Source organism: Aricia agestis, chromosome 15, assembly GCF_905147365.1.
Source record: "Aricia agestis chromosome 15, ilAriAges1.1, whole genome shotgun sequence".
Classification (NCBI taxonomy): domain Eukaryota; kingdom Metazoa; phylum Arthropoda; class Insecta; order Lepidoptera; family Lycaenidae; genus Aricia; species Aricia agestis.
The window spans coordinates 4,441,251-4,456,906 of NC_056420.1; the positions used below are offsets into that span (position 1 = coordinate 4,441,251).

The following is a 15,656-nucleotide window of genomic DNA, read 5'->3' on the forward strand; positions in this document are numbered from 1 at the left end:
TACTTACTTTTTTATTATTCTTTTCGTTTCACAATGGAATATCCACCTACATATCTATTGCTAAATTTTTCCGTATTTATAAAGCAATAATGCGTATACCGAATATTCGGCAAATCATAATGTAGGTCGGTCGTATTGGCGAGCGGGATATGGCGCCAGCAAGGCGGGAGATTCCCCTCCCTTGCGCAACTCACAACCGGATCACTTCACATCCTGACTTCATCCATGTAACAAAATGAAAATATTATGTATCTGTATCATTATTTGTTGTACTCCTAATATTATCCAAGGTGCTAACCGGAATGTGGACATCAAAAAGTCCCTAGAGGAACACCAGGGACGGCTGATTGTGAATAAAAGTAAAACGAAAACTGTGCCGTTGAAAATCGAGAATGTGACGAAAGTTACTATCAATAAGAAGGTGCCGAAGCAGAAAAAGAAATCTGAGGAGCTGATTAAGCCTAAAAGGTAAACGTTTGTTTATTTTCATTTGGTTAACCTTTAAATAATTTACATATTAAATACTAGATGACGCCCGCAACTCTGTTGCGCCAAAATTCGTTTATCGCGCGAGAACCGTTCATTTTCCGGGATAAAAAGTATCCTATGTCCTTTCCCGGGACTCAAAGTATCTCCATGCCAAATTTCAGCAAAATCGGTTCAGCGGTTTGAGCGTGAAGAGGTAACAGACAGACAGACAGACAAACACACTTTCGCATTTATAATATTAGTATGGAAGTATGGATATTACAGGTGTTGTAAATAGTTGAAAGTTCCTATTTGCGTTTATACGTCTTGTCTTACGCGACCAAAGTCGCAGTAATAGCTAGTGTACAAAGTCAGTACATAAAATACTACTATTGCGGTGTTCTTTTCTATCTGATAAGTATTTCCCTAAAGATAAAGTTATTGGACATAATTGAGTCAGACGTTAACCTGAATCTTCTTAATAAAATTAATATCTTATTTTAACGTAATTTTGCAAATTATCGCCATTTTCAAGTGTCCAAGCGTGGGCTAAAGAGATATCGGATGTGCTACTGAGGACTGAAAACCTCGTTGTCCATCGAGGGGTGCTGCAGCAGGGGTTCTCCGATGCAAAGGTGGAGACACGCAATGGAACCGCAATTGTGGATAAGGCGGCGAAAGACCTGGAAAAGCTTCTAGAGAGACGGGGCCAAGCAGCAGAGGCTATAATGAGGAAGGCAGAGGAACTGGCGGCAGCCAAACCGACTCCACCTGACGATTATGTCTTTGACTACAGTGTGGTAAGATTTGTAAATATATCATTATGGCTGACAACTTATTATTCATTTATTTAAATGAGTTGTTTAGTTATTACTTCAATTAATTCAATTTACAAATTTTATATGTTGTTATTCGCTTCCGATGTTGTTTATTGGTTGATATAATAATCATTACCGATCTGTTTATTTATTATTTGTAAACCTATATTTGCTTTATGTTTTGTGAAATTACACGAAATAAGTTCAAGAAAAAAAAAGTTATTTTATTAATCGAGAAGAAATTGCAAAAAACATTGAGTACTTTTTTTAGAGATTAGATGAATTGAAAACCATAGAAGAACCTGACAATGAGTATGAGAAACTTTTGACGTGCAGAAGCATCAGTAAGGTCCATCTGCACAAGAATGCACATTTTGATGCTCAAGTGTCCTTAGAGAAGAGCAGCGTTCATGTCGCATTAGAAGTTTTCGATTGTGGTAAGTTTCCAGATTTTCTTCAATTAAAAAGTTGACTAGCTATTTGACCGAGCTTTGCTCGGTATTCGATAAACACGAATAAAATGACATTTTCTAAAAATGATTCCTAGCTACATCGATTTATTGCCCCCGAAACCCCCAAACCCCCTATATTGAAAATCGTTGGAGCCGATTCCGAGATTCCAATTATATACAATATACAAGAATTGCTCGTTTAAAGATATAAGATAAGATATAGATCAATGATTACATTTACTTCTAGCTAAATTATTTTCCAATGCGGAATCTGTGACTGTTTTTCTTGGTTGTTTGACAAGATGTACCAAACAAAGTGATGATACTTTAGGGTGTATATGTGTCCCTCATATTGAATTCAATTTGAAAGGAGCAGCGCTAAAAGAGCAAATTTTTTTTAAAGAGTTACTCTTTCATCGCAGCTCTACTTTCAATCAACTCTATACAGGGGACTCGTACACAGTTATACGCCAAGTATTATACCCTTTTTTATGTTTATTAAATGCTGATCCTTTACAACTAAATTTGGACAACCTTCTAAAATGCAGATCCTCGAGCCCTAGATCACATCTATTGGTCGGAGGGTCTGCTCCGCACGTTTCAGGACAACTACGCTCAGGATGCCACATTAGACTTCCAGTACTTCTGCAGCGCTAGAGGCTTCCTTAGACATTATCCAGGTAAGCGTATGGCTTTATGAATTTTTCGTATTGTATTTATTTAAAGAGCGCAAACGAGCAAACGGAGCCCCTGATGGAAAGCGACTACCGTCGCCCATGGACACTCGCAACATTAGAAGAGCTGCAGGTGCGTTGCCGGCTTTTTAAGAGGGAATACGTTCTTCTCTTGAAAGTTTGCAGCCTGCAGGTCGTGTTGGTCCGGAAATCATTCCAGAGATTTTATGCAAATCATAGAAATAAATTAAAAGCAGTATTTCTTCGTAATCCAAAGAAAACGTTGTTTTTATTATAAAATTGTAATATGTTGAGATTAGAGTGTTCAAGTTACGATTGGGTTAGTATGACCAGCATCGAAAGTATTACGTATAGACTAAGCAATTAATAAATCTATCATCAACGTTTTGTAGACAAAACGCATTTAGAACTATGGTCCAAACGGGAACAGCCTTAGTAGACAAGTGGCAAGCGATTATCGTAAACGCTAACAAAATGTATGCGATTTGACATAAGACATAAGTCATCGCTTCGCTAGCGAAAACGAATGTCAAATCCCATACATTTTGTGGCGTTGGCGTTGGTGTTCGCGTTTACGATAATCGCTTGCCGCTTGTCTAGGCCCGAGATAATATAATTATTATATCTTTAAAAAAAATCAGCGGCTCTATGGAAGAGCTTCTACAAGATAGAGGACTTAGAGCCCGAGGGCGAAGAGCTATACGACTGCCGCCTGCGCCCCTGGTACGTCAGCGCCAGCGGAGCGCCGCGCGACGTGCTGATACTGCTAGATGCGTCTGGCTCCATGAACAGGTTAGCTCTACAATAGTAATCTATGGTTGCGTAGTAACTACAAAATAGAAGACTTGAAGCCCGAGGGCGAAGAGCTATACGATTGCCGCCTGCGCCCCTGGTACGTCAGCGCCAGCGGAGCCCCGCGCGACGTGCTGATACTGCTAGATGCGTCTGGCTCCATGAACAGGTTAGCTCTACAATAGTAATCTATGGTTGCCTGGTAGTAACTACAATATAGAAGACTTGAAGCCCGAGGGCGAAGAGCTATACGATTGCCGCCTGCGCCCCGGGTACGTCAGCGCCAGCGGAGCCCCGCGCGACGTGCTGATACTGCTAGATGCGTCTGGCTCTATGAACAGGTTAGCTCTACAATAGTGATCTATGGTTGCCTGGTAGTAACTACAATATAGAAGACTTGAAGCCCGAGGGCGAAGAGCTATACGATTGCCGCCTGCGCCCCTGGTACGTCAGCGCCAGCGGAGCCCCGCGCGACGTGCTGATACTGCTAGATGCGTCTGGCTCCATGAACAGGTTAGCTCTACAATAGTAATCTATGGTTGCGTAGTAACTACAAAATAGAAGACTTGAAGCCCGAGGGCGAAGAGCTATACGATTGCCGCCTGCGCCCCTGGTACGTCAGCGCCAGCGGAGCCCCGCGCGACGTGCTGATACTGCTAGATGCGTCTGGCTCCATGAACAGGTTAGCTCTACAATAGTAATCTATGGTTGCCTGGTAGTAACTACAATATAGAAGACTTGAAGCCCGAGGGCGAAGAGCTATACGATTGCCGCCAGCGCCCCTGGTACGTCAGCGCCAGCGGAGCCCCGCGCGACGCGACGTGCTGATACTGCTAGATGCCTCTGGTTTCATGAATAGGTTAGTGTACAATCGTTTAGGCCTATGATTCCCTAATAGATATAAGTAGCAATTTACTACGTAGTAATAATGTTGCCGATATGTTCATTATTCACGTCTACACTTTGTAAACAAAAGACAACTGTAACTAACATTTAACTTAAATTACAATTAACAATAGGTACAATAAGTTCACCAGCATGTGTAAGTAGTAAGTACCATCGAGGAAATTGATTCCTAGGCAGTTGACGAACCAACGTCATTTGGTCGGATCATGTCAATTCAATATTAATTGTGATCTGTCGGCTGGGTTTGACGTAACGCGACCAAACTACGTAGGTCCCCCATGTGGCTAGGAATCAACTTCTCAGATAGTACATTGCTAGAATTTTCGCGTTTTAAGCCTAATTTTTCCATGTAACAATCAGGTCCATCAACTCAGTAGTGGGGGAACACTTCACCCTGGCCCTGCTGAGCGCGCTCACCGACGACGACCAAGTCAACGTGCTGCGGTTCAACATCAAGATCGAGTCGCCGATACCCTGCTTTAATGAGAAGATGGTTTCTGTAAGTAATTGATATATACCTCTTTAATAGTAGCTTATCACCAGCAAGATGACAATCTGTGCTGATTGAGTGGCATATTTTAATACTTTGATGCACTGATACATTGATGCACTGATGATTCCCTTCAAATATATCGAGAAACTTCAAAGTTTGTTGGTTTGACTCCACGCATTCGAATTTTTTATGGCGCCTCTACAAGATGGCCCAGCGCTAGCCCATCAAATGGCGGTGTGGCGCCTCTATAAGATGGCCCAGCGCTGGCCCATCAAATGGCGCATGCAGTGGCTATATATAGGCTAGGGAATGCAATCCTGCAAGATAATTTCAATCCCGGTTTTTGTGGGATTGAACCATCACAATCAATCAACAATTGGATATTAGTCTGTAATGATAGTTGTAAGAATGTTTAATAAATAAATAAATAAACAAAAAAATCCCGCTGGATCCCGGTATTTGCGGGATCCCGCAGGGTGGACTTAAACTTTTAAAATAAATCGTCATAAAGACTATACTAATCAGCGTTGCCAGACGTCCCGATTTTGGCGGGACGACCCCATTTTTTCATCAAAATTAAATGTCCCGTGCGGGACAGGCACAGTCCCGCTTTTCGGGAAAAGCCCGAACGTAGGTACGTGCAGCGTGCTGAGAAAGAAAGGTGCGTAATGAACATAAAAGAGGTAGAGTTGTGGATTTTCTTTGGCTTCTTTAGCTATCTTTTGTCACGTAAACGTTATTCTAACGCAAATAAAAAGATAAAAATTAAAAAAAAAACTTTTGATTTTATACTTTTTCTTACATTGTCCCCCGCTTTAGACTGAGGAATCCCGCTTTTTTTCTCAAAAAGTTTCAAAGTCCCGACTTGGCACAAAAAAAATCTGGCAACGCTGATACTAATTGATAGAAACCGTTTTATTCTTAGAAACTCAAATAAACTCGGTCACTTTTTTTTACAAGGGCTTATTAATACCTACTTCATACCTTAGATATAAAAAAAAACTAAACATTTTATTTATAATAATAGTTAAAAAAATAAAAAACACGCCTATTTATTTTCATCTATTATTAAAATTATTTATTTTTTCGAAATACGTATAGAGAAAGTTGTGCTAAAAGATTACGTTACATTTATAGGTACAGCCCAAGCTTATAAAATTATGTTAAAAAAGTTAAGGTATTAGTTGTCTCTGCCAAACGGCACAACGACATAAGACGACATTCGACACAAGGTAGCCACTAGCCAGCAGCTGAAAAAGTTGGCTTAGCCTCCACGCTGGTTGATACAATCATTGTCATTTAAAGTGAATTATTATAGGTGAACTGAATGTAAATTGTTTAGTGGGCTGCCTGTAGCCAGTTCACGCACCCCCGCGCGCAGAGCACGTATGAATCACGCTTCTTTGTAATCCCGCCAGTCCCGCGGGATCCCGCTAAATTTTCGACCTGAATTAGTCCCGCAAAATACATGCGGGATCCCGGTATGTCGGGATCCCGGTATTGCATTCCCTAGCTATAGCTATACAATGGTCGCAACGTCTCTACATGATGGCCGTGTTCAGTTGTGACTTGTGATCTAAACGTCGTTCAAGATGGACGTGGAAGCATTAGCCGCTGCGGCAATATCTGTACAGCACATACCATCATTTCATTAATGTGCACACTGCACAATGTGTGTGTGTATCTATGTTTGTTATTATACATACTATACTGTCGCAGACGGAGTCGCGGGCAACAGCTAGTATAATAATATCTATGGACAATCTATGGTCAATATATTTATACAGCACGTACAATTTTCAATTTTGTAACTTCACTAACCGACCCGGCAAACGTTGGTTTACCACATAAATTATTTCTAATAGGCAATAGAAATAATATAAAAATCAGATAGAAACCTATTCTCAGGATTCTAACGAATGTACATACAAAATTTCGACCGCTCGCTGGGCATTGATATACAAACCCAAGATACACAGTTGCGAACAAAAGTAAGACTCAAAACTGTCTCTAAATACTCGTCTTTACTATAATAGGTACTTGTAATCAAACTATAAACAGTTTTTTTACAAAGGAGTCCACAAAAAGCAATAAAATTTTATGACCGAACTTCGCCGGTAGGACAAGGCATGGTGGTGAGACGTATTTTTCATATATATATATATATATATATATATATATATATATATATATATATATATATATGTAATACGTTTTTATTACAATTTGTTTTTGAAATTAGAATAAACGTTGTGTTGTTCTGAAATAAGAAGTTTTATTATTATTCTCTATTATAATTATATTATTATACTACAACATAATACTATAATTCTATAACATAACATAATTATACCATACCTGAAATAAGAAAAACGACAATTAAAGTTTATTCTAAACTATTTTTTACTATTAACCTTAAAATATGAAAACTCTTGAAAATTGAGAAAACTTGCTCGGTAATGCTTGTCAGTTGTCACAGATAAAACTCCTTCGGCTTCTCCTCTTGATATTTGTCAAATTGTGGCACAATTAATTTTTGCCACTATGAATGGGCGCCAATTTTAAATAAGGAAATATTATTTCCCTTATATCTCCCCCCCTCAGAAAAAAAAATCATAAAGATTTTTCAGCCAAATCCACTAGGCACTGCAGCTGTCGAATGTTTTCTCCAATTCAGGAACGGGGATCAGCTTTGTGATGTGAAAAATATTAGATTCTGTCTTTTTATGTCCAGTATCTACTCTAAATATAGTACTAGATAGTTTTTCTATAATTTTATATGGTCCAATTCTTAGTTCGTCTAATTTCTTTCTGTTTAGCTTATTCCCATTTTCTATGTATACATATTCACCTACTTTATATTCATGAAATTTCCTGTTTTTGTCAAATATTTTCTTATTATAATCATGTGATTTAATAGTATTTTCCAATGCTCTATTTTTGTCTCGAATCCAATCATTTTCAGATATTTTATTTTGCTTCAACTCTTTCGGTAAAATAGCAACGTCTCTTCCAAATAATAGGTAGCTCGGTGTATAGCCAGTGACTGTATGTGGGGTATCATTGTATAGCTTGACACATTCTTGGGCTATGGTTGTCCAGGCTCTTGTATTTCCCTGTTCGTTAATTTTACATCTAATTTTATTCACTAGGGTTTGATTTAGCCTCTCATTTAAGCCATTGGAAAATGGAGCATTAACCGCTGTGAATACTAGAGGTATTTGTTTTTCATCTAAATATTTCTTGAAATCTTTTGAATTTATCCCTGGGTATTGGTCCGATAGTATCATACCAATATTGAAAGTTTCAGGTATTTTTGATACTAAACTGATGAAATCATTAGCACTCTGTGTTTTGGAGGTGAGAATAAATGCATGTCTTGTGAAATGGTCGACTAACAAATGAAGATATCTTTTTGTAGATCTCGAACCTCCAAAGCCCCCAATAGTGTCTATGGAGACAATGTCGAAAGGTTTCTTTGCTGGGCCCAATTGTGACATCATACCATATTTATATTGACCTCTTGATTTATTTTTTACACATGTATCACAGTTTTTGCAAATTTTCTTAATATTTTCTAATAAATTCTTTGTTATATAATATGGACTTACAGTATTTTGCATCTGTTTCATTCCAATATGACCCAGGTTATTGTGCAATTTCTTTAAAAACTTCATGCTAAATTCTTCTGATATAATAACTTTTTCCTTTTCTCTACTTTTCTTAAAGTAAATATTGCACTTTTCAATCAATTTACTTTTGTTATTTTGAATATGAACATTTTTATTTTGATCTAATATAATATCTTCCAATGTAATTAAGTTAACAGTTTTTAGTTTTTCTTCTATATTATTATCTGGTTCTAATACCGGATTCCTGCTTAGACAGTCAGCTTCTATGTTTTGTTTTCTAGGTGCATATTTTATTTTGAAATCGTACTGTGACAGATAGTAAGTTAAATCACCTAAGTCTTCATCTGGTCGAGCTTTTAAATTTAAGTTTTCTAGTGGCTTATGATCAGTGTAGACAGTGAATGATCTTCCTATCAGCCAAAATTGCCAATACCTAACTGCTTCTTTGATGGCTAGACATTCAAGGTATATTGCTTTTTTCTTCTTCTGTGCATTATTAAGTTTCTTTGAGAAATAAGCCAATGGCTTTTCTTCGCCATTTGGTTGTACCTGTTTCAAAATGGCACCAATGCCTTCCAATGAGGCATCTGTATATATATTTATGGGTAAATTCCTATCATAAATTTCTAGTATAGGTTTTGAACACAGTAACTTTTTTATAGTATTAAATGCTTCTTGACATTTTTCAGACCAAATAAATTTTTCATTTTTCCGAAGCAAATTATGCAAAGGGTCCAATATTTTAGCACTGTTTGGTATAAATCCATGGTAAAAAATTATTTTCCCTAAAAACTGTCGTACGTTTTTTTGAGTTTTAGGGACTGGAAATTCCATTATTGAAATTAAGTTATCATTGATTGGCCGAATAGAATTGTCTTGGATTATATGTCCCAAATATTTTACCGAGTCAGATGCGAATATGCATTTGGTAAATTTTAATCTGAAACCTTCCCTTGTAATTGCTTCCAGTAATTGTGTTAGATGGCTAATGTGGACTTCAAATGTTTTTGAATATATCAATATATCATCGATATAATTAACAGCAAAGCCGTTTAGATGATATTTTCTTAAAATTGTACTCAATATCCTTTGGAAAATAGCTGGTGACGTTTTGAGTCCAAATGGCAAATACGTCCACTGGTAGTGCCCTTCTTGGGTAACAAAAGTTGTTTTCTTTCTGTCTTCGATACGTAGCGGGATTGCCCAAAACGCAGAATTTATATCTAGGGTTGAAAAAAATCGACAGTTTCTCGTTTTTATCATCAGATCTTCAATAAGAGGAAATGGTTGGGCCTGTGGTACCACTAATTTATTTAATTCCCTGAAATCTATACAGAGTCTTGACTTTTTGTTGTCTTCTTTTTTAAACGCTAGGGTAACGGGTGCAGCAAATGGGCTGTACGACTCTTCAATAAGTTTATTTTCCAGTAACTTAGCTACTTGTGCCTCTATTTCTTTCTTGTCCTCTACTGTGCATTTATATGGTCTCTTACTACAATATTTATCCATTATCAAATCTATCCTTGATTCATAACCATTAACTGTACCAATATCGTATTTGTCCTTTGCAAAAACATTTTTATATTTAGAAATTAATTTAATTATTTCATGCTGTTGTTCTTCCTTTAAATGCTTTATCTTTATATCAAAATCTTCTTTTATAATATGTTCATTAAAATTAATCATGTTCTGTATTTGTCTCTTATCATTTTTTGTTATTTTCTGGGATCTTTCACATGTAGGTATAGATTTATGGATGTTCAGATTTTGTGAAACTATTAAATTTTCATTTTGAATCAGTTTATACTCTTTTATCAGGTCCAATCCAATTAAGAAATCATGATGCATTTTTTCCTCATCCATACCATAAATATCAACATTTTTTTCTAATGCAAACATTTTAATTTTCAATTTCACCAAGCCACTTGTTTCCGTAACACCACTAATTGTTTTTAAATTTGTTTCATTCTTGCCAATACCTTTTCCTTTTAATTTAAGGAATCTTGAATTTATTAATGAAACATTTGAACCAGAGTCATACACTCCATATAGTTCAAGTTTATCATCCAATTGTAGCTTGACATATATTAATGGTGTTACAACTCGTTTTTTTGGTCAGTTATCAATTCAGCTTCAATCACAGAGTTGTTAACATGTTTATAGTCCCTTTTTTTAACTTGTCCATTTTCATTTGACCGAAACCAGCAAGTAGCTTCCGGATGGTAACGGGTACCTTTATTTAACTTGTCACATATTTTACATGGACTTTTCTCTTCATTTTTACTCACATACTTCTGGTTTTCATGTTTCCTTGGAGCGATAGCTCCAAGGAAACATGAAAACCAGAAGTTATATCCAGAAGACACAGTTATATCCAGAAGACACAGTAGATTTATTTAACGAACTCGGTAAATATGAACACCTGATGAACAGAAGAAGTAAGATATTACTTCTTCTGTTCATCAGGTGTTCATATTTACCGAGTTCGTTAAATAAATCTACTGTGTCTTTTAAGGATTCCCTGTCAATCTTGTTTAATATGAATTCTGGTAAACCAGCCGCAATGATATCAATTAAAGTATCTGTATCTATTGATTTTCTCATCTCCAATAATAGTTTCTCCTTTCTCATTGCATAATCCACTAGTAAACCCTCTTTATATTTAAAAGATAATGCATATATCACTGGATTCCAACCTTTATTAACAAATGAATGACAAAACTTATCTTTCCATTGCGACCAATCTGAATTCATTGATAATTTTATAATCATTGAATTGTACCAGTCTAAACAACTTTTGTCCAAAAATAATCGGAGTACTTCAATTTTACTTTCATCGGTTGTGACATCACATCATCATCAACATCGAATGCACTCTTTCTCAAACATCTCAATCCATTGACTTGCATTTGGATTTCTTGTTGTAAATTTTTCTATCACAAATTTTTCTGTTATATTTTTCAAATTCTGTTGCTTATTGCTGCTAGTTTGAGTATTTTCCAGGAACCTCACAAATATTTTTCTAATCTTTCTGTTTCCGTTGGCAATGTATTACCAGTAAGGGATTTCTCTATACTTATTTCCTCCAAATACTGGTCATTAAATTGAATATTATTATCTGCATCTAGATAAGTTTCGGACAGTTCTTTTGACAAGGTTATCCATATTCTTCTTTTTTGGTATCGTTTCTTTAAGCTATTTTTTTACTTTAGTAAAGGATGTAGTAGAACATAAGGTCTTATGATGACTAACTCCTTGTAATTCTTCTGGTATAGCATATACTTTGCTGTCCGGTGTGCCAATTGAGGTTATACATAAAATATTAGATTTTCCATCACTACTAGGCAACAAAGTAAATTCGAATTGAAGTTTTTCCATTGTTTTTTATAAACAAATTGTCGTTTTGTAATACGTTTTTATTACAATTTGTTTTTGAAATTAGAATAAACGTTGTGTTGTTCTGAAATAAGAAGTTTTATTATTATTCTCTATTATATATTATTATACTACAACATAATACTATAATTCTATAACATAACATAATTATACCATACCTGAAATAAGAAAAACGACAATTAAAGTTTATTCTAAACTATTTTTTACTATTAACCTTAAAATATGAAAACTCTTGAAAATTGAGAAAACTTGCTCGGTAATGCTTGTCAGTTGTCACAGATAAAACTCCTTCGGCTTCTCCTCTTGATATTTGTCAAATTGTGGCACAATTAATTTTTGCCACTATGAATGGGCGCCAATTTTAAATAAGGAAATATTATATATATATATATATATATATATATATATATATATATATATATATATATATATATATATATATATATATATATATATATATATATATATATATATATTTTATTCAATGAAATAATTAGGTTGTAAGAGTTAATTAAATTGTGTTCTAAACACAAATCACAATTCACAATACAAAGATACTTAGATTTCACAACTTTCATCTAAGACTTTATGTTAAATAAATAAATATGTATATGTTTTACGTATGATATAAATATGTATAAATGAACGAAACAAATATTTATTAGATAAACTGTTATTTTTTTTCAAATATTACAATTAAACTTAAAACTTAAATCTATAATTATTTTTTAACAGTCATGGTCATAATTATATTATGTAACACTAAGAAACACATCAATTTCCTTGGAATAGTTAATTATAAAGTTGTCGTTTAACTTGTAAAAACTGTAATAGAAAAAAGGTCAATCATATTAATAAAAAAAATTCATAATAAAAAAAATATAGACTCCATCAAGTAAGAACTCAGTCGTTTGCATAACACGACTAAATTATAGGGAGACCGATAAGCATCGTTCTTACAATGACAATGCGGTGATTGAAATTTGCCGTATCATGACGTCCGGTGAGTGAAGTTTTGAAACAAATTAAATCAAAATCACTTATTAAGACGTGTTTTAAGTTATAAGAACCACAAAAATAAATAAATAAATACTTTAACATACCGAAAATACGATATCCCTATAAGTATAAAGGATTTTTTTAACGTTCTTGACGTAATATTTTACAGTTTCGCATAGAACACTTCGGCATTTTTGACGACGTTGCAATGACGCGGGCGACGCGAGACTATTTGAAATAAGCGCACAATTTTAGATTGTGTGCTTATATTTTTATGCGGACAGTTTTGAGACGTTGACTGTGTAATGTGTATCTTGGGTTTTTTGTATATCAATGTCGCTGGGTCCCTTTGATGTGCGGCCGAAAAACCGACACCGCCGCCATCCCACAACCATCGCTGGCGCCATAAGCCATCCTACGCCACTACGTCCTCCCCACGCTGGGCCATCGTGATGGCCAACTACGCTGGCCCATCTTGTAGAGGCGATACGCTGCCGCCACCCCACAACCATCGCTGGCGCCATAAGCCATCCTGCGCCACTACGTCCTCCCCACGCTGGGCCATCGCGATGGCCAACTACGATGGCCCATCTTGAAGAAGAGCCATTCATTACATTTAGATATTTGTTGAAAGTCTGCTATTTTTACAGTATGACTTAAACAAATCTTAAGTGCAGGTGTAGGTACTAAAAAAAATCTGACTTTAATAATTCTGCATATCAAAACCCCACAGATTTGTTACCATTTCTAACGCTGGCTTCAAATTATTAACTAAATAATTCATAAACCCACACAGGCGAATCACGTGAACTCTGCAGCCATGATGGCGGCAATGAAACACCAGCGGCTGATCAACGAGACCAACATGGAGCTGGTGCTCAAGTACGCCGTCAAGATGCTGCACCAGCGGCAGAAGGCGACGGACAAGCCACCGTCATGCCAGCAGGCGATAGTGCTGCTCACTGACAGTCTAGACGAGAACTTCACCAGCTTAATGGAATATCTGGATCCGGAGGGCAATATTCGGTGAGCATTTTCAATTCAAGTATCAACGAGACCTACATGGCAATGGCAAAAGTATTTTTTTGTGACATTTTGTATTGTCATATTCATGACGCCGGGGCGTTTGCCTATACAAATCACAAAGAAAAATTATTCTTTCAGGGCTGCTACTTTCAGAGTGAACTCTATACAAGGGACACAGGATGTCACATACATTAAGTATTATCGCTTAGTTTTGTTACACCCTGTATATAACCATTTATTTATTGACAGGCTATTCGTGATGTGGCTCCACGATCCGCAAGGTCTCCGGGACTCCACGCAGCTGTACTCTGAGCAGATCTCCTGCGACCGCGACGGCTACTTCGCCGAGCTGATCACAGACTCCGACATCACCGAGCAGGTGATGAACACTAAAACTTAATTGAAGGTGTGACTGGATGAACACGATAAATAACAGATTGCCGTTTTTTTGCATGGAGGTTTTAGAGCCGGAAAAATTATATGAAACAAAAAGATTTTGCATCGTATAGCCAGATATAATAATATAACTAACCAGGCGATGAATTAGATATAAGGTTTGTTACAAGGTTTGTTCAAATTATAAGGGAAAAAACTACGAATAATAAAAACTAAGGAAAAGTAACTCCGTCAAAAAACATGCTCCACAATACTTGTCAAAAAAGTGTACCTTAGGTACACATTTCAATACATTTGCAATAATATTTAGGTGACCTTGAGCGGTACTAGGCTGACGTTACATGACAGATCAAAAGGAACCAAATTTAAAACGGTAATAGTATGAGAGTTACGATTCCTTAGTTTTTATTATTCGTAGGGAAAAAATTTGTAAATGTTCGTATGTTACAAAATGTAAGTTATCGTGTTCTCTTCAACTTATGTCTTCAGTTTTTCGTGCACTTTTTCCACTATATTAGGAAACTAGATGACGCCCGCAACTCTGTTGCGCCAACACTCGTTTATCGCGTGGGAACCGTACATTTTTCCGGGAGAAAAAGTATCCTATGTCCTTTCTCGGGACACAAAGTATCTCTATGCCAAATTTTAGCAAAATCGGTTCAGCGGTTTGGGCGTGAAGAGGTAACAGACAGAAAGACAGACAGACACACATTAGTATGGATTACCATAAAGGCGCCATTCGACCGCGGCACACGCTGTGCACGGCGGCCACGATTTATATTGTTTGACTAGTCAAACAATATAATTCACCGTGGCGCACGCTGCGCAGCATGCGCCGCGGTGGAATGGCGCCTTTAATTTTAACAAATTACAGGACTGGTTTCGAAATAAATCATTATCAGGTGTATACTGTGTAGTGTAAAATTGGTGAATTTCCGCCAAGAACCGACAGTATAATCTACATACAGGTGATGAACATCCTCCGAGTGCTGGAGCGCCCGCTGGTGCTGCAGAGAGAGAAGCGGCTGAGGGTGTACAGCGATCTGTATGCTAATATCGAGGTATGGTCTTTGTTCAAGAAACAAATAGTTGCTAAGTTATTATTATTTTTAACCAACTGCAAAAAAGGAGGTTATCAATTCGACCCGCATGTATGTAATGTTTCCAGAACTGTCCAGTTTTCGTATATGTTATTCTATATCATTATAAGTCAGTTTTCTTTTATTAAAATATGTGCTATTGGTATTAAATATTCGCCCATTCTACCTTCTGTGTATCACCGTAAGGGCCATACCTCACCGGGACGCCAAGGCGATATGGCCAGCGATGTCGCCAACTAGATTCTATTAGATGTATGACGGGTAACTCACCTGGCAACCGACTCGCGATGTTGCCAAGCCAGCGTAGCCAGAGTCGACCGCTCCGCATGCGGCGATTGGCGACGTTGCCAGTTGTTTGCACGTCTTTAATTATGCTCCGACACTCAATCAGTCACTGATTTTAGTTATATCCTCAGATATTTGAACACTTTTTCAGTGGATTTTCTGAAATCTTTGTAGAATTCTTAAATTCTATAAAGATTA

The 15,656-nt window shown here is 36.7% G+C and overlaps 1 protein-coding gene across 1 annotated transcript in view; it reads left to right on the plus strand.

Moving 5' to 3' along the window:
• The first annotated feature begins 213 nt into the window (after positions 1-213).
• Positions 214-15,656, plus strand: part of LOC121734258 (voltage-dependent calcium channel subunit alpha-2/delta-3-like) — a 42,416-nt gene continuing 26,973 nt past the window's right edge. Inside the window, exons 1-9 of the mRNA XM_042124744.1 lie at positions 214-468; positions 1,004-1,268; positions 1,558-1,723; positions 2,287-2,418; positions 3,075-3,225; positions 4,492-4,630; positions 13,448-13,677; positions 13,927-14,056; positions 15,042-15,134. Of these exons, the coding sequence (XP_041980678.1) occupies positions 236-468; positions 1,004-1,268; positions 1,558-1,723; positions 2,287-2,418; positions 3,075-3,225; positions 4,492-4,630; positions 13,448-13,677; positions 13,927-14,056; positions 15,042-15,134 (1,539 nt within the window). The 5' untranslated portion in view covers positions 214-235. The remainder of the gene's footprint in view (positions 469-1,003; positions 1,269-1,557; positions 1,724-2,286; positions 2,419-3,074; positions 3,226-4,491; positions 4,631-13,447; positions 13,678-13,926; positions 14,057-15,041; positions 15,135-15,656) is intronic.